Source organism: Pseudochaenichthys georgianus, chromosome 8, assembly GCF_902827115.2.
Source record: "Pseudochaenichthys georgianus chromosome 8, fPseGeo1.2, whole genome shotgun sequence".
Lineage (NCBI taxonomy): Eukaryota > Metazoa > Chordata > Actinopteri > Perciformes > Channichthyidae > Pseudochaenichthys > Pseudochaenichthys georgianus.
Window position 1 is genome coordinate 29,568,815 of NC_047510.2, and position 23,834 is coordinate 29,592,648.

General features: G+C 40.9%; 3 protein-coding genes across 6 annotated transcripts in view; 2 read left to right on the forward strand and 1 right to left on the reverse strand.

Moving 5' to 3' along the window:
- LOC117451203 (trinucleotide repeat-containing gene 6A protein-like) overlaps positions 1-12,579 on the forward strand; it is a 49,258-nt gene extending 36,679 nt beyond the window's left edge. For all 4 annotated transcript variants that reach the window (XM_034089374.2, XM_034089378.2, XM_034089375.2 and 1 more), the window contains 11 exons: positions 303-440; positions 694-810; positions 940-1,114; positions 1,264-1,407; positions 1,734-1,904; positions 1,998-2,138; positions 3,298-3,405; positions 5,143-5,373; positions 6,978-7,051; positions 7,390-7,529; positions 8,018-12,579. In XM_034089374.2, the coding sequence (XP_033945265.2) occupies positions 303-440; positions 694-810; positions 940-1,114; positions 1,264-1,407; positions 1,734-1,904; positions 1,998-2,138; positions 3,298-3,405; positions 5,143-5,373; positions 6,978-7,051; positions 7,390-7,529; positions 8,018-8,366 (1,788 nt within the window). In that variant the 3' untranslated portion in view covers positions 8,367-12,579. The remainder of the gene's footprint in view (positions 1-302; positions 441-693; positions 811-939; positions 1,115-1,263; positions 1,408-1,733; positions 1,905-1,997; positions 2,139-3,297; positions 3,406-5,142; positions 5,374-6,977; positions 7,052-7,389; positions 7,530-8,017) is intronic.
- Positions 12,580-14,808: 2,229 nt separating this feature from the next.
- On the reverse strand, positions 14,809-17,467 carry ndufab1b (NADH:ubiquinone oxidoreductase subunit AB1b). The gene is made up of 5 exons (XM_071204204.1): positions 17,282-17,467; positions 16,009-16,124; positions 15,744-15,835; positions 15,147-15,262; positions 14,809-15,068 (listed from the first exon to the last, which is right to left on the reverse strand). Exons 1-4 carry the CDS (start codon positions 17,429-17,431, stop codon positions 15,171-15,173), a joined length of 450 nt encoding a protein of 149 aa, XP_071060305.1. The 5' UTR covers positions 17,432-17,467; the 3' UTR covers positions 14,809-15,068; positions 15,147-15,170.
- A 770-nt stretch (positions 17,468-18,237) lies between these two features.
- dctn5 (dynactin 5) lies at positions 18,238-23,463 on the forward strand. Its single transcript, XM_034089249.2, has 6 exons — positions 18,238-18,429; positions 18,585-18,653; positions 18,741-18,859; positions 19,455-19,566; positions 21,041-21,143; positions 22,478-23,463. The coding sequence occupies exons 1-6, from the start codon at positions 18,382-18,384 to the stop codon at positions 22,573-22,575; spliced, it is 549 nt and encodes a 182-aa protein (XP_033945140.1). The 5' UTR covers positions 18,238-18,381; the 3' UTR covers positions 22,576-23,463.
- The last annotated feature ends 371 nt before the right edge of the window (positions 23,464-23,834 follow it).

The window sequence follows — 23,834 nt, forward strand, 5'->3', positions numbered from 1 at the left end:
TCGTATAGTAATGAAAAGTAAAATGGCGTTTAACTGACGAGGTATTTTGCTGGTGAGAGATTTGAGTTGCTTCAGCCTGTAGAAGCTAGTAAGCCTACTATTTGATTTGTTGTAGAGAGGCACGACATGTTTCATATGCAGACCTTATTTTCCTGTTCCATGTTCAAATAAACCATTTTCAGTGGTACCGCTGAGAAAGAGTTATTTTTTTGGTCATGGAAGATGAGGTAAAGGTCCTGGAGAAGACATTGAAAAGTCATTGGTGAAAAAGTGTATGAACAAATATGTTGTTTTGTGCTCAGGTGCCTCCATCCCTGTTGAAGTACCCGGGAGGTAATGGCGGTCTGAACCCTCTGTTCGGCCCTCAGCAGGTCGCTGTGCTCAACCAACTATCCCAGCTCAACCAGCTGTCACAGCTCAGCCAGATCAACCAGTTACAGGTAGAGCCACACAAACATGTTGTATCTGCACTCAAATACACACAGCAGTGAGCCTTGTGAAATGTTGCCTCGCAGTATAGAGTGACTCAGAAAGGAGTCCAAAAACACCGAAATGTGTTAAAACTTCAACAATTAAAATTGGTGTTGATATAGATATGGATATTATCTTGCTGAACAAAACATACTTAAACCAAACCAGAGCAACATCAGCAAACTGCTTGTATTAACATGTTCCTTTTTCGTTGGTCTGCAGCGTCTTCTCCTCCAGCAGCAGCAGCAGCAGCAGCAGCAGCAGCAGCAGCAACAACAGCAGCAGCAGCAGAAAGCTCAGAGCCATAGACCCATGCCTGTGGGACGACCCAGTGAACAGGTGTGTGTTTGTTTAGAAATGCTGCTTCATTAAAACCAACATTTAATCATTTGTATTTCATGAACCAGAAGTGTCTCAATGTTTTCTTTTGTATTGGTTTTGTCTGACTTCCTTACTTCCTGTCCTTAGACTCGTCCTATTGGTTCGTCTCCGTCGATGATGCAGCCGCCTCGCCACCTGGACCCCTCCATGATGAAACCGCCTCCACCACACAAACCCTACATGGATAACTACATGTCCCACAATGCCCCTGACATGCAGAAGGATGCTTCTTCTCTTGGATCCTTCAGCAACTTCCCTTTAAGTACGTTAGCTGATAATAAGTGCAACATTTTAAATCGGTATATATCCCCTGATTGAGCAGTCGATATTTGTCTTGATTTACCTTTATTTTGTACTCTTTATGTTTTAAATATGGAGAGACTGAATTTCTTGTCTCCTTTCTGTTTTCAGGCTTGAACTCTAACATGAATGTACCCCTGGACATGGGTGTTGGTGGAGGTAGTGGCGGCGGAGCTGTGTGCTACAAAGAGCCGCCCCAGTCCAGAATGAAGAAACTTTGGTCTACTGACCCTCTGGAGCAGGACAGCAAATCTGGTACAGAAAAAACTTTGTGTTTTGTTATTGAAAGTGCAATTAGAGTTCTTTTTATGGGGGGCTGGTCTATCTATGAGAGGGGATCTTAAACTTCTGGGGTAGAACTGCCCGACAAACTCGAGGTGCAATTTGGCAAAAAGGTGTTTGGATTCAAAGCATTAAACACTAAAATACATTTCAGTCAAATATTAGTTATGCTTAATGTAAACTGTCATAAAAACATTTTCCCCCTGGGATATAAAGATTTCTGATATGAATAACCAAACCAATGAGTTTTAGTGTCTGTCTGTCTGTATCCTGATCTATGTCTTTGTTTCTGCCCTCAGGTGCTATGTCGTCTGGGCTGCGTCTGGAGGACTCTCCCTTCTACAACTTCCTGTCTCCTGGCCCGTCTCCCCTGAGTCCTCCCGGCCAATCAATGGGCTCGGTGGGAGATGGCTGGCCACCCCGTGCCAACTCCCCCCTGCCCCCTGGAAACACTGTCACCTGGCCCCCAGGTACAACACACAGACTTTTCTAGGACCAAACAAATAAAACAAAGTGTTCCCGTTGACATGTTCTAATCCCCGTCTGTGTTTTTGTTGTTGCAGAGTTCCGACCCGGGGAGCCCTGGAAAGGTTACCCCAACATTGACCCTGAGACCGACCCCTATGTGACCCCCGGCAGTGTCATCAACAACCTCTCCATCAACACCGTCCGCGACACAGACCACCTCAGGGACAGGAACAACGGTAGGTCACACGCAACAGAAAGACGGATATGAACACAAAGTAGGGTTAAGTTTCAATTAGGACTGCACGATATGTCGTGTCGTGACGATAATCGCGTTATGCGCATACGCAATATTCACATCGCAGGACATGCGATTTAAAGTAGGCAAATTAACTCAAACACGTCATACAATTATTTTGCTACTTGCTACAAAAGGAAAACTCGCGCGCCTCTCATGTCAGGGGTACTTGAGTGAGTGACATGCAGCTTTTATCCAAAGCGACTTCCATTAAGTGCATTCGACCAAGAAGATACAAACTTGAAGAAAACAGAATCATATAAGTACATCAGGTTTCATTGAGACAAAACATTTGAAGTGCTACTCAACTAGCTTTAGATAAGCCAGCCCTTTGTTAGTATCTAAGTCCTTTGTTAGTATCTAAGTCCTTTGTTGGTATCTAAGTCCTTTGTTGGTATCTAAGTCCTTTGTTGGTATCTAAGTCCTTTGTTAGTATCTAAGTCCTTTGTTAGTATCTAAGTGCTTTTTATTTTGTTTTTCATTTTATTGCATTTCACCAATCACAACCATTCTTGATCAGATCACAGCAGGATAACCTAGCGAGCTCAGCTTGTTGCTCTGATAACTTAAGATCCAGAAGTCCGTGACTAAAATCCTTCATCCGGTTAAATATCGTTAAAAAAATACCAATTGTATAGCACTAAAGTTCAAGAAAGGATGGTTTGTGGACAATTCCTGTATTTTTTCATATCGCAATATATATTGCGGGGGGGGAAATATCGCAATGTCAGTTTTTTCCAATATCGTGCAGCCCTAGTTTCAATACAGAATACCAATTTAATATCTCTTATTTCATCTTTTATCTACTTGCTCTCTCCTTTCATTAGCATTAAACAATGTCCGAAACGTTAAGAAAGCTTCTTTCACGCTAACAGTCTGTTTTGCTGTTTGAGATAACAGCGTTCACCTGCAGATTGTATTTAAGCCAGATCCAAGATTGTGTCCACTCTGTACCATTTCCGAGGGCCTTATTTGCCTGACTTGAAAAAAATGTGATTTTAAAAAGATAATGAAATTGTAAAGAGTTTATAAAACATACATGTTGTTGTTGTTGTTGTTATGTCTTCAGAGGTGCTAACTTTCCCCTCTCTGTCTCGCAGGGCCATCCTCATCACTGAACACCACGATGCCTTCTAACAGTGCCTGGTCATCCATTCGTGCCTCCAGCCACAGCGGTTCCCTCACCAGTACAGCACAAAGCACTTCAGGTATGCTTCACCTCTTGTCATACAGCTTTTTCCATTGTCTCCACCCGCCCCCAAGCAAAATAATCATTAGGAAGGGGGAAAGATCCCGTCAAATCAAAAATGGCAGGGATCGTTTGAAATTTGGAGATTCAATGGTTTTATTGTCATATGCACAAAGCTACAGTGTAGAAATGGCAATGCAATTCTTCTGACCTGAGCTCCTCCAATAATCCAACATATATTAAAATACAAAATAAAAAGTAGTGCAAAAAGTCTATATACATGTAAATATGATATGTAGAGATTCAACTGTATTTCACTTTTTATGAGTGCGTCTATCTGACCTTTGGCAGTCCTTCACAACGTTTCTCTATCGTTTGAAGGCAAAAATGTAACATTAAAAAAAAAACTGCTGCAAACCTATGAAAATGGCTCAATATGTTGGAAAATATTTATGGACTTAAAATTGGAACTGAGGTAAATATTAAAAAAAGAACTAACAGAGCTCAAATGTATGCCATTTGCATTAACACAGGAAAAGTGATTGGAAAACACTAAAATATCCCAAGTGAGTCACAAAGGATACGAGTCCCTTCACCTTGACACTGTAGCCATGTTAGACTCATTTAAAGGTCACCTATTATACAAAATCCACTTTTCCATGTCTCTTCTACATCAACACGTGTCCCCTCTTCTTCTTGTCTCTTCTACATCAACATGTGTCCCCTCTTCTTCATGTCTCTTCTACATCAACAAGTGTCCCCTCTTCTTCATGTCTCTTCTACATCAACACGTGTCCCCTCTTCTTCATGTCTCTTCTACATCAACATGTGTCCCCTCTTCTTCATGTCTCTTCTACATCAACATGTGTCCCCTCTTCTTCATGTCTCTTCTACATCAACAAGTGTCCCCTCTTCTTCATGTCTCTTCTACATCAACACGTGTCCCCTCTTCTTCATGTCTCTTCTACATCAACATGTGTCCCCTCTTCTTCATGTCTCTTCTACATCAACAAGTGTCCCCTCTCTTCATGTCTATTCTACATCAACATGTGTCCCCTCTTCTTCATGTCTCTTCTACATCAACATGTGTCCCCTCTTCTTCATGTCTCTTCTACATCAGTGTTTCTCAAACTTTTTCATACCAAGGACCACTTAACCAATAAAAAAAAAAAACTCGCGGACCACCTAACTCCACAAATATCCAAAAACACATCGTTTTTTACAAATCGCCTGAAAATGGTACAAACAAGTGGCCACATGTGTGGTGAAGGTGTTGCACTGGGCTATATCATGCAATTGAAAGTGAAACTTAAGCTCGCTCCATTGCGGAGATATTCCCGCGAGAGTGCGGAAAACTTAAATTGATTTATTTATTTCAAATGGGACATTTTACCAATATACTCACGGACCACTAGGGGGCGCTCACGGACCACCAGTGGTCCGCGGACCACACTTTGAGAAGCACTGTTCTACATCAACATGTGTCCCCTCTGTGCAAAGAGACTCTGAACGTTTCAGGAAAAAGTTTTTTTTTGTCCTGATATGGATCAGCACTTTTGAAACAGGGCTGAAACAGAGGGGATTATGGGTAATGCTGCAATGATCTGTTTGGTGTTTGGAGCCAAACACTTCAGAGACATGTTTTGTATCTATCTGAGACCTGTAACATAATGAGGAAAAACAGAATAATAGGGGACCTTTTTAAAAAGAAAGATGTTTTGTGAAACTGATCCCCTTTGGCCCTCTCTCCCTACAGCCAGACCCAGTGAGTCGAAGTGGTCTCCCGGCGGCGGTTCTGTGTCCAACTCCTCCCTGGCCCACGAGCTGTGGAAGGTCCCCCTGCCCCCCAAGGCGCTGGCTGTGGCGGCTCCTTCCAGACCTCCACCCGGCCTCACCAGCCAGAAGCCCAGCTCCGCCTCCTCCGGCTGGGACAGCTCTTCCCTGAGGCTCGGGGGGTGGGGCTCCACAGAGTCCAGATACACACCTGGTGAGAGCTCATGCACACTTCCAGGGGTCAATAACTAAGTACATTTAATCAGGTAGAAACCATCAATGGCAGAACATTTAAAAAGAAATGCGTCAACGTTTTTGCATTGCTTTTGTGAATCAGAATACCTTTACTAGTTTCACAGAGGGGACATTTACAGTGTTACAGCAGAAAATAGCCAAAGACAGCTTAATGTCTAACAAGTTAGATTGCACATAGTTGGTTGGTATTTACCAACAAGGGGTGTTATAGTCGAATAGCTATAACTGCTATAGAAGTAGTTGAGTAGCACTTGAAATGTTTTAGCTCTATGAAACCTGATGTACTTATATGATTCTGTTTTCTTCAAGTTCGTGTTTTGTTGGTCAAACGCACTTATTGTAAGTCGCTTTGGATACAAGCGTCAGCTAAATAGGCCTGCAACAAACGACTAATTTGATAATCGATGAATCTATCGATTTATGAAACTATTAATCGACTATTCGGACTATTATGCCTTGCATAATTTCTCTTATTTAGCCATCAACTTTAGATTTAGCTTGAGGTTGTTTTAGGCATGTGGAAACTAACAATGAAGACAATAAAGATTAATACTTGATTCAAAAATACATATATTATTAAATTAACTAAACACATTTTGAACAAAATTTAACATTGCTTTTTATTTAAATTAAATAAATAATATTTCACATCAAAAGAAACATCAATGTTTTAACAAATTGTAAACAGAATAGCTGAAACTTTAACAAAATAAATAACTCTAACTCTAATCATTAACCCATGCTTGTATCATTGTGTTAACTCCGTGTGTTGCTGACGTGGAAAAGTTACTCGTGGATGGGGGGGCTACAGAGCTGCTAGAAAGACAGTCGAACCCGGTGCATTCCTCCGAGCACCTTTGCTAAATGTTTAGACAAATTGCTCGTGTTACCGCCCTTAGCTAAACACTCTAGGCAACGAGCGTTGTCCACATCGAGACGGGTAACATTTAACCACACCTTGGAGCGCTTCTCTCCGCCATCTCCTCCGTGTGTGTGTTGCTGCATGTAGCAGCCGCGTGTGTGTAAACTGCCCCGCCCCCTCACACACAGACGGGAGAGAGAGATCTCGCCTGGATTGGAAAGATCGAAAATACCCCGATCATAGACGCATTTTGTTGTCTTTTTGCCTGTTAGAAAGGAGTTGGCGACACTAAGACTGCGAGATAATGTTTATGTAGCAATAATACATATGACATATTTTTTAAACGTTTCCAGTACCGATAAAAAGACCGATAACGTTGGAGCTTAACGGCGCGTAAAACACACGTGATGACGTCACCAACGAATCGACAGCTGAATTAGTTGGCAACTAATTTGGTCCTCGATTTTAATCGATTAAGTCGATTAGTTGTTGCACCCCTACAGCTAAATGCAATGTAATAGTCTGTGTTGTTGTGCGTAAGCCAAACTCTTCTGTTCAATACCTCTCTAACCATACATAAGAACACTTTACATCTGCTAGGTGATGCAGGGTGTACCGCCCCTCTTAGTATGGCACATGGTCATTTCCTCCATGTTTTACGTCTACACCTTTAACACGTCCCTTTCTTCTCCTATCTGCAGGTTCCAGTTGGGGCGATAGCAGCAGCAGCTCAGGGAGATCCCAATGGCTCGTTCTGAAAAATCTCACACCTCAGGTACACACAAGTACATAAATGCATCAGCTAATCTGTGTTACTTTTTAATTAAATTCTACCTCATAGTTTGTATGTACACGGGCAAACATGTGTGGCACAGTTCTGTTAGTATTTTTCACTGATGATAGGACTAGGGCGACTCGTAAAAGATTGGCAACTGTGAGCCATGGTACATTGTCTAAAAGAAAAACAAATGGTCCTTTCACATCCAGAGGCGCCCAAAATGGCTGTGTTCCGATCATTCAACAAACCGACCTAATGGAGGAAATGTTTGTGAATTATATTTGTCAGCAGTTCATGAACATCTGTCCCCTTCTGTTTGTTTGTGTTTCGTTCAGATTGACGGCTCTACCCTGAGGACTTTGTGCATGCAGCACGGCCCTCTGATCACATTCCACCTCAACCTGCCACACGGTAACGCTGTGGTCTGCTACAGCTCCAAGGATGAGGCCGCTAAGGCCCAGAAGAGCCTGCACATGTAAGGACTCACACACACTCCACTTTTCCATTTCTGTGCCTGTATTAGACCCAGGACTAGTGAGAACTAAGTCAACCTAAACAGGAAAGTAGAGAATACAAACCTTCTGTTTGAGATGATCAGCTGATTATCAGGATTTGAACAATAATTACAATTTGAAAACTAACAAGACCTTTTTTTTTTTCAATCTCTTCAAAGCCAATCACTAACAGTTGTTTGAGAGACTGAATAGATAACTAATAAAAATAAGTATGGATACGCATTGACAGTAGACGTCTTAGTTTTTAAGCCTGCGATCTTGTGTGCATGGGACGTTGAACGACACACTAAACAAAAACTTCTATAACCTAATTTTCTACGCTCTCCATTGTTTAAAAAAAACTGCATTAACGCACTGATTTAGTCAGGAAAATAGTTTGAATATGGAGTCCAGCCACAGGACGTTTTGGATCAGCAGACCCTCTCACTGACCCTCTCTGTCTCTGCAGGTGTGTTTTGGGGAACACTACCATTCTGGCCGAGTTTGCCAGCGAGGAGGAAATCAACCGTTTCTTTGCACAAGGGCAGTCACTGGCCACTCCCTCCTCCAGCTGGCAGGCCATCGGCTCCTCTCAGAGCAGAATGGATCAGTCTCACCCGTTCCCCAGCCGCGCTCCTGAGCCCACCCAGTGGAACAGCAGCGACCTCCACAGCTCCTCCCTCTGGGGCGGGCCCAACTATTCCAGTAGCCTGTGGGGGAATCCCAGCGGCACCGAGGGGGGGAGGATCAGCAGCCCTTCTCCAATCAGCTCCTTCCTCCCAGTGGATCACCTGTCAGGGGGAGGGGACTCCATGTGAACCGCCTGCCAATCAAAACAGGCTGTGGGAAGGGTCAGTAGAGAATAATCAATAATCAGCAGAAGAAAAAAAAAAAAAAAGTAGTTTAAAAAAAAAGCAATGGCACTAGTCGGACTCTTTTTCACTTACAAGAAATACAACAAAGCGGGGTCTCCCCTGTGGAAAACAAGTTACGTTTCTCTCTCTGCACATATGTCCACTTTGTTTTAGCCCAAAAACATATCAGTCGGAATACTTGAATCATGCAGGCCAATTCTATAATGTGAACGGATGGATATTTGCTTCCAGGTAGTGCTCTTTCAGACCGAAAAAAGCTTCAATCGAGCTCATTATTATATATTTTTTTTTTTGTTTCATTCGTCATGTTTATTTGAATTCCAATTATTTTCATTTTTAACGTTTTCTTTTTTTTGTTTGCTGACAATGTTGGAGTATGAGCTTTTTAACTTTGCACTGAATGTGGTTTTTTCTCAGTATATATAATCTGCAATATAGAGGGAGCAGCCCGTTTTTCCAGTGTAGCTGTTTACTCATTGAGGTCCTTACCGTATGCACGTGCACATATGTGCGCGGAAGTACTTTGTGTGTGTGTGTGTGCGAATGAGTATGTGTGCGCTCCTCTCTGCCTTGGCACGCCTACCTTACTGCGTTGTCGTGGAGTTCAAGATCAACAGATAGTTAAAGAAGAATAAAAGCTGATTTAGGAGGATTATCTGGTGATAGTAAAAGTGACATTAAAAAGTATTGCACCAATTTTGTTTTAAAACTAAAGAACGTTGAGCTCTGCAGTGCAAAGGACTGTAGCCGCAGCTGGGACTAGCAAGCCCCGCCCACCCAGTGTAAGGGGGCGGGGCCTATCTAGCAAGCCCTCCCACTAGCCCCCTAGTGGGCAGGGGGGAAAACAGCACTTTCAGAATAGGCTTTCAATGTTTTGGAGGTGCCACACTGCAACCTCTTGTTTACAAGACTTAGGAGGCGGAACGTGTGTTCATTCTTCATTTTAAAGAGAAGATGGAAAAATAGAAAATAGTGAGAGAAAAAAATAAGAAAAGAAAAAAGCTACAAAAAAAAGTAAAAACTCTTGTTGAGGATGAAGACGATGCTTTGTAACTCTGGGAATTCGGATCAGTGTTTTTGGCCATGGCGTTGGTTATTTGAACTATTCCTCTTTGTCTGCTAAATAACCAGCAATGGTTCTCAGGAAATCAAGCCAGTTTTCCCCCCCTTGTAGGTGAATTTAAAAAAAAAAAAAGAAACTACTACTCCTTGTAGGAAAGGAAAATCCAACTTCTAGCACTGAAACTGTATAGGTCTGTACGTTTTATTTTCTCTGCCAAATAACTGCTTTAAGCTGGAGAAGCTCAACACACTGCTTTCAATATGCTGTCTTGAGGGACGGGGGGTCCTGATGTGGGGGGGGGTGGAGGACGGGCTGTAGACATCCCAATGCTCCCTCTCTCCTCCACTCGTCCACTGATGTTAAAAATCAAAAGTGGGGCGTGTTTATTGTGTGAGTGTGTGACTGTCAGTGGAAAATGCTCGGTCTTGTCAGACTTCTAAACCAAGAGAAAGGCGAATCTGTATCTATGCATACTGTAGCCTCTCACACGGCCTACTGAGAGGCGTTTTTTGTTGTTTTTTTCTCACAAAATGTTTTAAATGTTTCATTAAGTACAACAAAAATGCAAACTATATCTTGCTTTTTTGTTTTTTTAATCGCTCTCATTGCCACAAATGGTGTTTTTGAAAAAAGGAAAGAAGAAAAAGCTTAAAAAAAATCATTTTGTTTGGTTGAAGATAATATTTTAACAGTGCAAAAGTCGTCCACATTTCATTGCCTTGATCCTAATTGTGTCCGAAGATGCAACAACAAGTCAAGTGGCTTCTACCTGTTTACAAATAGAATATGATTGTATTGTTGTACTGTTTTGTTTTTTTCTTCCTTTGGGGTTGGGGAGGGGGGGGGGGGGGGGTACTCATCTGAAGTTCCTGAATTGTGTGTGTGTGTGAATGTGTGTGTGTTACAAGGCTCTGAACCGGCAGATGTAAGTCCTATCGGAGGGTCGTGTTGCGAGAGCGGCGTGAATGTAAATCCACCAGTGGTGTTTGTCGACTAAATACACGTGTGAATAATAGATTTACCTATCTACCAGTGATTGTTTAGTAACTATGATGCACAATTATCGGGGGAAATCAAAAAGCTTCAGAGTGCGCGAAAGAAGTCAGCATTAGCGAAGCCATGGACCTTAATTTCTTCATCGTGTAATTGCTCTGTGTTAAAGCCTGTGTGCGCGTGTCCCCTCTAAAGGTTTTTATTTCAGAAGTACTAGTAAACGTTGGCTTAAGTTGTGTTTTTTTAAGTTAAGTCGTGAATCTTTAACAACTTCAAAGCTTGCGTAGTGAGACAGAACCTCGAGTATTAGCCAGATGTGACCGTGGTGTGTGCCAGTATTGAACTGCTCTCTACCAAATAATTCAATCATACAAAAGATTAGTTTACTTATTCCAGAATCTCTTTGCTTAAACTATACATATATATCTTTGTGTTTGTCTGTCAAGTGGAACATCTGAACCATATTTGTTATTCTTTGAGTTAACTTAATTTGACAAATTGAACTGAGGAGCCTTGGATTTTGCACTTGGGTGGATTAGAGGAAAAGGCCGAGCGAGCGGAGAGCAAAGCCGAGATGGGGGCGTATTTGTTGATTATCAGGTCTGTCTGAGGGCGAAGATGCATCTGAGTATTGTGACAGGGGTGTGTGTGTGTGTGTGTGTGTGTGTGTGTGTGTGTGTGTGTGTGTGTGTGTGTGTGTGTGTGTGTGACTAGAGAAGATGGTGCTTTGTTGGCCCCCAGTGAGGGAGCAAGAGAGGGTCTTGGTCGTCCTCTCCAGGTTTACCTCTCACTGTTCGCCGGGCTGGCTCGCCACGCCGCCTGAACCGAGCCTGAATGTAGCTGAAAACGGTTTTGAAAAAAATAAAATGTACTTTGCCGAGACTCGATCTGCCTTCCCCGGTACCTGATCAGCCTCAAACATGAAAAAATAAGTAAATCAAGCTTTGCTTTTTGTTTATGTATCTAAATCAGTATTTGGCAACTGTTCTTGACCACGCCCCATGTTGTTACGACAACCGTTGCCGTGGAGACACTCTTTTCTCGAGCTTGACTGAATCGAGGGTTCTTATTGGCCCGTAGCAACTTGGGAACAGGAATGAGACTTCTGAATGGCTGGTTCATCCTGGCTTTGTTGTTTTTATCAGGGACACGGGGTTATACTTGCCTTTTCACTGGCTGACCCAGGATCAGCTCTTCCTCTCCGACTCCTAAGCTTAACTACAGGAGAGGAAATGCAAAACGAGAACTGACAGGAAGTCCGGGGGCAAGTGAACTCCAAGCAGTCTATTTATTTACTTTCCGCATATATTTTACACTTCGTTCATTCTGATTTTTGGCAATGCTATTTCTCCTAGCGCTGATACCGGGAGTAGTTCTGTCCCTCGTCAGTATCCTTACCTTAACCAATAATGGGACTTAAACTGACCTCGGATCAGGAGCAGGAGGCCGCATCGCTCTGCTGTTAGAGAAGGGACAAGCAACGTCTGTAAAACGCCTCATTAATGTTACTGTTTTGGTCTCCGGCTTAATCTCGCTCTGTTTCCGTCTCGTCGAATCTACTGTTAGTGTGAGTGTGTGGGGAGATGCAAAAACCCAGTCAAGTACAGAAACTGTGTATGTTCGAACACATTATCATGCCAAATCGAGGAGGGAGGGTGAGGGGGAAGGAAAGGGATTGATTTGATTTATTCTCTCTTTTTTTTGCGTGTTGTATAAGAAGTGTGTGTTTGTGTATTTAAAAAAAAAAAAAAAGCTGGACAATGTTAAATGCTTGAAGAAATCATTTGCAAAAGGATGATGTGAGGAAAACCACCACGAGCAATGTACAATCCCCAGGGCTGCCAAGCAGCTTTCAGACCAGACGAAGGGAGGGAAGAAGGAAAGGAAGGAGGGAGGGTGTAGGAAAGGAGGGAAGCTGGCTGGTGATACTATACTACTTTTTAATGTTTAAGAAAAAATAATGTGACTCTGTTTTTCTCTTGACTTAACTATCCTGTGAGCAAATGCTATATTATATATTATAACACACCCAACGGCTCCTACTGTCGATCAAAAGGCTATTTTTGTTGACGCAAAAAAAAAACAGGAAAAAAAAACAAACTGTGAGAATCTGCTGTTCGTCATTTTACATTTAGACACAAACAAAAACCCTGAAAAGCTTTAGTCTAACCAGCACAAAGATGTGGGGTGGGAGGGTTGGGGGGGGGAGTTATCGGGGGGGGGGGAGGGTCACCATACAGAGGAGGGGGGCGCTCAGAGAGACTATGCAGTGGAGTGTTGAACCCAGGCTTCCATGTCCACCTTGGGTTTTTTGCTTTCTTTAAAAATAAAAAAACGTACAAAAAAAATCCCACAACTTTTTTAAAAACACAGTTCAGAAGGGATTCCCAATAATATTCCTCAAACATGTCGTGCCATCGTTGAATCGTACTACTACTAATAATAATAAAACTGAAAAAACCTTTATTACCTAGCAAACCGTCGGGCCAGTTGTAGCAGGAGAGGAGGACCGGTTTAAGATTTGCAAAAGTCCATTTCTTTATTTTCACAGCTTGTCTCCTCGATAAGCCGAGGGGGCAGAGGCCGGTGAAAAACTGCAAATTTTACACAACTACAATGTTTTTTATAGAGATTCTATCAATTCACAGTGTGTAGATGGATCACCTGTAAAACCTATTATGCACATTGCTTTGGGAGACTGTTGAAACTATATATAATATATATATATATATGAGAATATAAACGTACAGTGTCTATAATCAACGAGGGGACGTCTTCCTCTCTTTACAAACAAAAACAGGAAGTACCTTTTTATTTTCAAATGTCTTCCTCGGGTCATCAAAAAGATTTTATCTTAAACTTCGGGGGAAACTGCACTTTTTGAAGGACAATCTTTATTTGTATGGGTATAAAATTGACAAAACGAAGTCGCCTGATATTACAAGGTATAGAAAACCAACTCCAGTGTGCTCTAATAATGAATGTCTCCTCTGATGCTGTCTTTGTTTGGTTTCATTTAATCTTTTTATTCTCCTTCCTTTGTTGCTTGGTTTGTTCTGTATTATTTTCTCATTTTTTTTCTGGATTTTAGTGCTCTTAAGAGAATCTGTACTAAGGTGTAGAGTAGTGAGTAGTAGGTCTTCTGTTGGCTGTACTCATATACTGATTACTGTTTGTAACCCTCTGGCTCCTGCAGCCGTCATACAAAGCTGTAAAACTTGGGTACAACCCTCAATAAAAGACTAACAATGACTCAGCACTTTTCTCCTGGACTCGTCATTTCTCCTCGTCTGCATCCATTCAAATGTTTTATCACTTAATGCTTCTGAGATATTCCTCACATGGTTTTTTGCGTAGCTGTCAATTATGGGATGTCTTTACTTAATTTAGAGAACCCAAGTTTGCAGTTTTTATTCACTGACAAGTGTTTTTTTACAATTAATATAAAAAAAAATGAAAACTCTCAATTAGACAAATGTAATGGGTAAACATGTTTCAGTTGCAATATTTATTATAAGTCATATACTATTTACGAATGACATTTTATTGGGTAATATGCTGACGGATGTTTAAAACTGAGTATTTATTCTAATTTTATGGCTGGAAGTTTGTGTAAAAACAGCATTTTGAACTAATATTGCATCATAGATCATTTTTTTTTCTGAAACTTAAAATGTATTTTTCCAATTATACCTAATTGGCACCTTAAAATCGTAACCACCGTATGACATGGTTCAATTTACCTAATCGGTCATTTTTATCCAATGGTTCCCAAAAACTACGGCTTGAATAATAAACACTGATTAATACTTGACGAGTTGTCTTATGGTACCTCATTTTATTAACAAATCAAAATACTGATGTCTCAAGCATTTTAAAATGTAAACGTCTAAGGTGGCAAATGTTGAAAGGAATAAATTATACGTTGAGATATTGTGACCTTCAAACTCAGTTTATCTTAAAGTGGCCATTTCTACTGATCATAATTCCATTGTTGAGGTCTACTAGAATAGATTTAAATTGTGCAATTTTCTGAACTCGCATTGGTTTCTCAAACAGCATCTCTGTATGGTGTTAGCAACCTGAGAATGCTGCATGGGGTCTGCGAGACATGGCGAATGGACGCGGGAAGGGGGTGCTGAGGGGGCTTCAGCACCCCAATCTGCGAGGCTCTTTGCAGACCGTTTACATTCATAGAAACCTTCATAATAGTAATAACCGGAAAAGCATGGCATGGGACCTGTAAAGTATACCACACGGCATTTCACCATTTTGATATTAACTCATGCTTCTGAAATATGTGAATGAATATGACAGCAGAGACGTGCAGATCTATACATCAGGTGTATTTATTGAACTATTCAAGAGAAATTATACACCACATTATGGAGCTGGAAGAGGAAGAAAAAAATCAAAACTGATATAACCCTTTTGTAATTTTGTTTATCTCCAAGCTTCGAAAGTACATGTTTATTTAAATACAGTAAAACACGAGACACGGCAGCTGACGTCGACGCTGCCGCAACGGACAGAAGAGCGAGAGGAAATGGACTTCCTGTGGGGGGAGGGGGGGTCTTGCTAGGGTCAACCTGTGTGGAAGAAAACAGCAAAGAGTGAGTACACAATGACGCCAGAATGAATATATGGTGAAGAGACAGGAAACGTACCTCTGCAGTGAACTAGAGAACAGATTATTCGTAAATGTCCTTCTTGTCTGCGATGTACTGTACAATCTCGTCAGGAGTCATCAGCTTCTCTGCTTCTCCGTCAGGGATCTCAAAGCCTGCAGGAAAACAACGGAAACAAATTAAAATGTGTTTTTCTGTTCAAAGATGAGGCTAAATACATCAGCCAGCTAGCTGTTGACACGCAGTATGAAGACGGCTAAGCTAAAGGCGGCTAATGTTCCGCGTGATGCCGTTTATTAATCGAGTATTTAGTAGAAGCTTCGGACATTAAATGAGTGGGGTATTTACTGTCGTAGAACAAAATGTAATCTCTTCAATATACTAATTTATATAAATAGTTAACACCGCAATAAACCGCATTTAATTTACTTAATTTCATATTCTGTTCTTGTACATATTCCATTGACATGTAAATAGACTTTTTGCACTATTTTTCTTTTTGTATTGCCATTTCTACACTGTAGCTTTGTACATATGACAATAAAACCTTTGAATCTGGAATTGAATTTGAATCTTCAGCTTGTGTTAACGAGGGTTAGTTGTAGTTTTGTGTGATTTCACGGCACGCTGACTCACCGAACTCGTCCTCCATGGCCATGATGATCTCCACCTGGTCCAAACTGTCTAGCCCCAGGTCTTTCATGAAGTGGGAGGTGGCCTGCAGCTGAGGAGCCGACGGACATTAAAGTCTCACAATCGCTTTGTTTCTCAACAAAATCTCAAGCCATGTTCAGTTTACGGTCTGGATATGAATCATGGATATTTAAAATAAAATAGCTGGATTATCACTACGCCATTTTTGACAATGTTTTCAGACTTGATGTTTTGTCCCTTACCTTCTCGGGGCTTGATCTTGTCGTAGAGCTTCAGGACGTACAGGACGCGTTCTTCAATGCTTTCTAGGGTGAGGGGGGGCAGTTGACCATACTGTCGACACAACACGTCCAATGAGGGGAACTGAGGAGGAAGAAGAGGCGTCAGGAGCAGAGACGATAGGTTGGATGAAGGTCATGGAAATGGACAGAGGACAAAGAAACAAGCTACTGAATTAGTTTACAGCTGTTTATGCTCACTTACAATCTGTGTCTAAATGTTACTGGCACAAAATGATAGCAGGCTCTAGCCAAAAAGCGCTTGTTAAATAGACACAGCACTATTAAGGTAACAGGTGGGTGGTTATTTTTTATTTGTATCCCTTTTCTTTATGTACAACACTCAATAGTGCACACGTGCCAAACTATAATTAAGAGACTCAAATTAGCATATCATTTAATATGCTTAGAGAATAATTACTGAAGAGATGCTGTAGGAGGGATGTGAAATGTATGTGTTAGCATCACATTTTTATAAGAAATCGAATGCTTTGTTACAGGCTAAATGATTTGAGGGGATATGCTTTAGTGCCAACTACTAATCAAAGCTGAGACATGAGCATAACTGTCTCAATATGACTAATGTATATTCTCTGTAGGCCATTAACTCATATCATGCATTTACATTTCAAATGAATCCTATATTATGTGTAGTATTTGATATGTTATCCCCGACTGTTATAAAGGTTGATAGACTGAATGAATGACATGTGCTAGACGAACACAACTGTCTTAGTTGTGGACAACGCACATTAAAGTATCATAAAATAAGTCATCATGCGTCCCACACTTCAGAAAACAGTAATTGATCAAGCTAACATCACACACAGCACAAACATACAAATCTAAGCACTTAGTTTATCTGACACGCCCGAGTATCTATTAACCATATAACTACAACTAGCTGTGTAGCGTTAAAAGGCGATTATGTTTAACTGTAAGTCTCCTCATGTCTGTAAATTGAAGGTGAAACCGGGACAACAACACAAATGTGTGTCCATTAGCTAACAAGCTAGCTGCGCAACAGCAGAATATGGCTGTTGTGCAACCAAAAATAAAACGTGTTCATATTCAGTGGACTTCAGGAAGGATGTCCCACAGACATATGTTATAAGTGGTATATTAAACTACTTGCATTGCATTAAGAACTTTTAGCGCGCCGGGCTAGCCTGACATATTTGAAAGGCGTCGGTAGGTCACCGCTGTTTAGGCCCCGACGGCTCAATGTTACAGGAGACTCACCCGGTTCACACACCGCGTCCTCCGGTCGGCCGAGTAGAAGGAGAGTGCTCGGTGGAGAGGAGCTGCCGGGACCACCGCAGCTCTGAGGGCCAGGGGGCCGGAGGAGAGCCTCAGCGTGCGGACACAGTGCTGCAGGACACGGGCCGCCATGACAGAGAAACAGTGACTGAAGGATCCCAGCGTGCAACGCGATGAAGAGACGGGATCATGAGCTACCCTGTACGCATGCGCACAACTCAAACTGTGTTTAATTCTTATTTTATTATTTAGGTTATTTGATTGTGTTTGTGCGATTTATAATGCAATTAACTTAACATATCCTATAAATAGATATCTTTTAACATTGGATTTCATTAAAAAAAAGCATTGCAAAGGATTGATTTTAGGAAGGAATAATCAATAACAGAAAAACACAACAGATTAGTTGTTTCATAATTACCTTACCCCGTGACACAAATAACTATAGAGTATTTCTACATACTCAAAATTCAATAATTTATCAATCAGCACGATACAGCTAAAATATATCAAACAACAGACGAAATGCATCGATTATTTGACAATCAGCTAGTTTTTCCTCACAGCAGAGCAGCAACACAAACTGTGTCTTTATTTGGAATATTTTATTTTATTTTTGAGAGATTGTTATGTTATTTTAATAAATGTTTCCTTAAATGTAGTTAACTAAAACACCACGTTTTATTAAAATTAAATATACTAATTTGCACACGAGTTATGATTAATCTCAGGGAGGACTAATCAATAACAGAGCAACATAACGGAAAAGTAGTTTGATCATTACCTTGCCACATGACGCAAACGAGAAGAATATACACATCATACACATTCAAAATGCAATATACAGTTACAAGATACAACTCAAATAAAGCAAACACCGGTGGATAGTTTCACTTGTTTGGTTAAACGAAATGTATCGATGATTTGTCACTTGACTCGTTTCGTCTGAGAATCACAGAGTCGGCAGAAGAAGAGAGTTGACAGCAGAGCAGCAACACAAACAGAGGACTATTATCACTAAATTGTTCCCATTTTACTTAATATTTAATTACATATATACAATATTCTATTTATTCCCAGCCATGGAGTTGTCAGAAATACTGTACAACAAAGCGGAGTACATTGAGACGGTAATATGTGTGATTTTAATCCGTTGTTAGCTAGCTTGTTGCTAACCGTAGCTGATCTGGGCGTTGGGCGTTGGATAGCTGAAATCATTGTTAGACAATAAAGACAGAAACTCACTTTAATGCAGTTATTAATAATGTCTGTCGTTGTATTTCAGGCTTCTGGTAACAAAGTGAGCAGACAGTCAGTGCTGTGTGGGAGTCAAAACATCGTACTCAATGGCAAAGTAAGGAAAACAGACTGCTCGATAGTGTTATTCATGTACTTTATTAGGCTGTGACAAGTGTTTTATTGTGTGTGTTTGTATGTCCAGACTATAGTAATGAATGACTGCATCATCCGAGGGGACCTGGCTAATGTCAGGGTGGGCAGACACTGTGTGGTGAAGAGCCGCAGTGTAATCCGACCACCTTTCAAAAAGTTCAGCAAAGGGTAAAGCATATGTTTCTCTATTACATTCTAACAGATAACAGACATAATACATATGTGTGTTTTGTACCTGAATGAACACTTCTTCCTGACATCAAAGATACATATTTTTCCTCTGTTCAACTCCAAGTGAGTTGCAGTGTCAGAGATATGATAAATACCAAACTTATTTATAAGGAGAGAGAGCTAGGCTGGCACTGAGCTTGTGGAGCTAAAAGCCTCAAAAACGCACATTTCTTTTTAGAAATCTTTACGGATTCAAGATAATCCACAGGCTTGTTGTGAAAAGTTTTACGAAAAACACACTTTCTGCCAAACTACCCTAATAGATGGCCGAACGTAACGTTTACATCTTGCTTTGTCTGTCTCTGATCAGTAGATCTAGTTTTTGACCACCAAAGGCCAACTGCCATCTTCCATTGTATTTAAGGGAAAGCACTTTAATTCCACATTAAAACAGTCAACAGACAAATAACACTTCAGATATGTATTTATGCTTTGGAGGCAAACTGTCCCTATCATTTCTGTTTGCTATGACTATTCAACAAACACCTGACTGTATTGTCTTTCTGCTCCCACCCTCCATCTCTCCCTCCAGAGTGGCTTTCTTCCCGCTGCACATCGGAGACCACGTCTTCATCGAGGAGGACTGTGTGGTCAACGCAGCACAGATCGGTTCCTACGTCCACATTGGGAAGAACTGTGTCATAGTAAGTGGGATGAAAGCACACATACACACACATCTAAGCAGAACAAATGATAAGGGAGAGGGGATATAAACGAAGCAGTGTCTCCTCTAGCTTGTGGTGAAACAGTCACATGATAGTCATGTTCAGATGAACTGAGCGCAGGCAGGCACAGATCTGGGATGAAAAATAAAAGGAACACATTTAATTACATAAAAATATATTTTATTGCCAGCGAGCAGTTTTGCCGGAGCTCATTACATTTGATCACCATTGCGTTACTACATGCCATAATTGAAAAAAGAAAATTACAATTATTTTATAAACAGAGAATTATGTTAATTAAATCGAAGAAAACCGCAGAATTTTCATAAGAATATTCATGTAAATAGAAAAAGCACTACAATCCAATAAACATTTAAATAAAATAGTTGACTTCCTACTTGTCCAGTGCATTAATACAATAGAGAGGCGAAGTCCCTCCCCTTCCGGGGGAGCTCCATGGGACCTTATTTCGGAAAAATGATGTCAATGGAGAGATAAGATTATCTTTCGATTCCATTTGAATTGTGCCACAAGTTACACATATGATGTTTGTCAATTCAAAAGATAATTTTGCAAAGAAAAAAAGAAAAAAATGTGTCGTAAAAATGTGAAGTAACACTTTGTTTTGTGTGAAACCGCTCAATGAACTACAACTCCCATCTCGCACCACACACCAAGACGGCCGTCACGTTGGCACATTTCACTTCTTTCTCTCAGAACGAGGTGGAAAGTATTAAACGAGGTGAAAATCACTGCAAGTCTGGGCACGTTGAGAGCTGTGCATACACACAAGGGTAGTTAGTCAGTTCCGTAATAGCCAGCATGCGGGACCGGGATTCTGGGATTTGTAGTCTTTCTAGTTGCGTATTTTTCATAGTCTTATATTTCAACAGTTTTACGACAAACTGTGACTTTTTTGACATGGAAATTATTTGTTAAGATTGACAAACATCATATGTGTAATTCATGGCACAATTCAAACGGGATCGAAAGATAATCTTTCTCTCCTCATGGACTTCAATGCATACCTTTTCCGAAATAAGGTCCCATGGGGCGGAAGCAGATGGGCGGGACTTCGCCTCTCTATGCAGCTCTTATTTGGAGTAATGAGGTCACATGACATGGAAGCTGTTAGAAAGACTTGAGAAATGAGACCCTGGAAAAGTGCATTCTGGGATGAATTTCCCCAATATTAAAATGTGTTTATGATTCTTCTTGTCTTCATCTTTTTATAATACAAGTATGTAGCTTTTAGGTATTTTGTACACATGGATGTTATTCAATACATACATTCCAAACCCAACACATGAAAAATGGTTGAGACCAAAAACAAAACAGCAACTAAATTCCAATTCAGCCCAGTTTCCTTTTGACTATAAAGATGCTTTCCTGCATTTTTCTGAAGTGTCTCAATCCATCGTGTTAACTGGTTGTTAACTGGTTTTATGTGCAGGGTCGGCGCTGTGTGCTGAAGGACTGCTGCAAGATCTTAGACAACACCGTGCTCCCTCCTGAGACCGTGGTGCCGCCTTTCACCGTCTTCTCTGGATGTCCAGGTCAGCTCCAACACACACACATACACATACACACACACAAATACACACACACACACACACACACACATACATACATACATACATACATACCAGGGTTTCCGCTAGGATTTTTTCTTGGCAGTAATAATTTATTTTACCGGACAAATTTGAAACTTACCGCTCATGTTTCAATAAGAATAATAAGAATTGTGTAGCAGAGTTTCCGTTAGCAGGTAATTACCGGACTATGACCGGATATGCTGATGTTTAAAACTCAGTTAATGGGGCTTATTTTTATATTGCTTCAGTTTATAATCGTAACAGATCGAAAAATTCAGATACATTTCTCAATAAATGATAATGATGCCCTTCCACAAACAACAAACAACATCATTATTACATTCAAACAAACTACTTATAGTAGATAAAGTCCATTATTCAAAAGTTTACATAAACTTTGAATAATAACACGGGAGAAACGGAGCCTCTCTTTTTCATCTCTCTCTCTCTCTCCCTCTCTCTCCTGACAGCCCGTCAGTTTCTCATGCAGCTCCTGCAGCTCGCTAAACAGTGGGCGGGGCTTCAGGTGATCATGCAGAGCTGGGTGTCTCTGTCAGACTGAGCAGCTGATCTCTCTCTCTCGCGTCCGGTTATACTTCACTCGCGTTTATGTCCATATCGATCAGATGCAGCTCTCCTGATCGGCCTTTATAGAGAGCACCGATCAAACTATAAAGAGTGAATATCGGCCGATAGTGACTGGCGGCCAATCGATCGGAGCATCCCTAATTATTACCGGAGATTTTGACCGGCAGGTTTTTAATTTACCGGGTTTTAGCTGGTAACATTGATTAAAAACCGGTCAATTCAAAACGTGCCGGTCTAACAGAAACCCTGATAACGGTGATTATGGTGCTATTTCTTAGCAATATCTGTAAAACCAATTTGTTTTGTTGAACCTGCAGGCTGGGATATCATTGCAGCTCCACTATACTTTATTAAAAATTGTCTTTTTTAAATCATGTTTAGCCAAATATTGTTGTGCTTCCTGCGATTTCAACATTGTACTAGTCCATATTGCGACTTACATAGCATTTGGATTTATTTTGCAGACCCACTCCACACATCTCATTAACAATGCCGCTGCAAGTTGACATTGTTTGTTTCCTGCTGGAATCAGAGAACAGAGCCCTGCTCCTGTTTTTTTTACCGGTTTTTAATACATTTAACCAGCTAAAAAAAACGTAATTACTGGCTAACGGAAACCCTGATACACACACACACACACCAGATCCTTTCACCTTGTATCTACCATATCTACCATATCTTTACCTGTGTCCATCTTTCTCTCTCAGGTCTGTTTTCAGCAGAGCTCCCAGAGTGCACACAGGACCTGATGATTGATGTAACCAAGAGCTACTACCAGAAGTTCCTGCCTCTCAGTCAGATCTGAGTCCCGCCCCAAAAACCGTCAGCAGGATCCAGACCCTTTCCAGATGCCAGTGTCAGGTCAGGGTGGGGGTCTCTCATCACAAATGGACTCTGAGAGCTCACCTTCTATTCCTCCACCTCCCAAAAGACCCTACGTTTATCTGCTATTCACAAACACTTGGTCCTGTATAAAAACCCTTATAAGATTGTCGTGTTTGAGAATGAGAATAACATCTGATATAGCTGCAAGAGGCAGTATGCAGCTCCAACATTGAAAAGTATTTAAAAATACAGAAATTGTACAAGGCGTTGTCATTTAACTACCCACAGCAAAGCAGTATAAGATGCTTTCAAAGGGCACAAATAAAGACCCTACAGGCACTAGTCATTTCTCCGGATGAATAATGTTCATGTTTTCTGCTTAATGTGATGTGGAGAAACTCAAGGATCTCTGTGTAGCTGCAGATAATCACATTCTTCACTCCATGACAGCAGCTGTGGGTGAAGATGAGGAGGTGGAGGAGCTATGAAAGGAAGGAGGTGCCTGTATGACACCCATGGACCAAAACACTAGCAACAACAGTGATGTTTAAGGATGTTGGCTGTTCATGTGCTTTATTCATTTAAATACACACTGATATCAGCGCTTTTCGAGACTATTCGTTGTTTTACTAATTGTAGTTCTAATTTGAAGAACTTCTTTGCATTTCCTCCACTGGCCTATGTTTTGTTTTTATTTAATAATGTGTTTTATGTCTTTACTTTTGAAATGATCAACTGCAGTGTGTTCATTTTAATTTGTTGATTTGTGCAGGACAGCCCGCTGTGCTTTGCCTTTGTTGAACTCTGTGACTATACAGTAACCAACATCTAAAATAGTGCAGCAATCAAATAAATACAAATGCTTGAACGTCTGCCTCACATGGACTCAGCTCTGCCTGCTTTAAAAACTATTAACCACTTGTTTTCCTCCAGAAAATTGTTTTAATCTGTGATTCCTAATATATGCCACAGGGCTTTATATCTTGTATTCTATTGGATGTTATGACATCTTTGTAAGGTACTTGGTGGTGCAATGTTTTATTTGTAGTATGCACGCGCTTGGACACAATTGGGTTACATCGTCAATTTGGTTGTAATTCGCAACCAAGCATAACCGCATGCCAACGAAGGATAGGAAGAATTGACTAAAGTAATTACATATTTAAACTATTCAATAATGGGCTTTATGTTTCATGTTGAATGAAATGCATTCAACACGTTTTTTTAAAACCTCAAGGA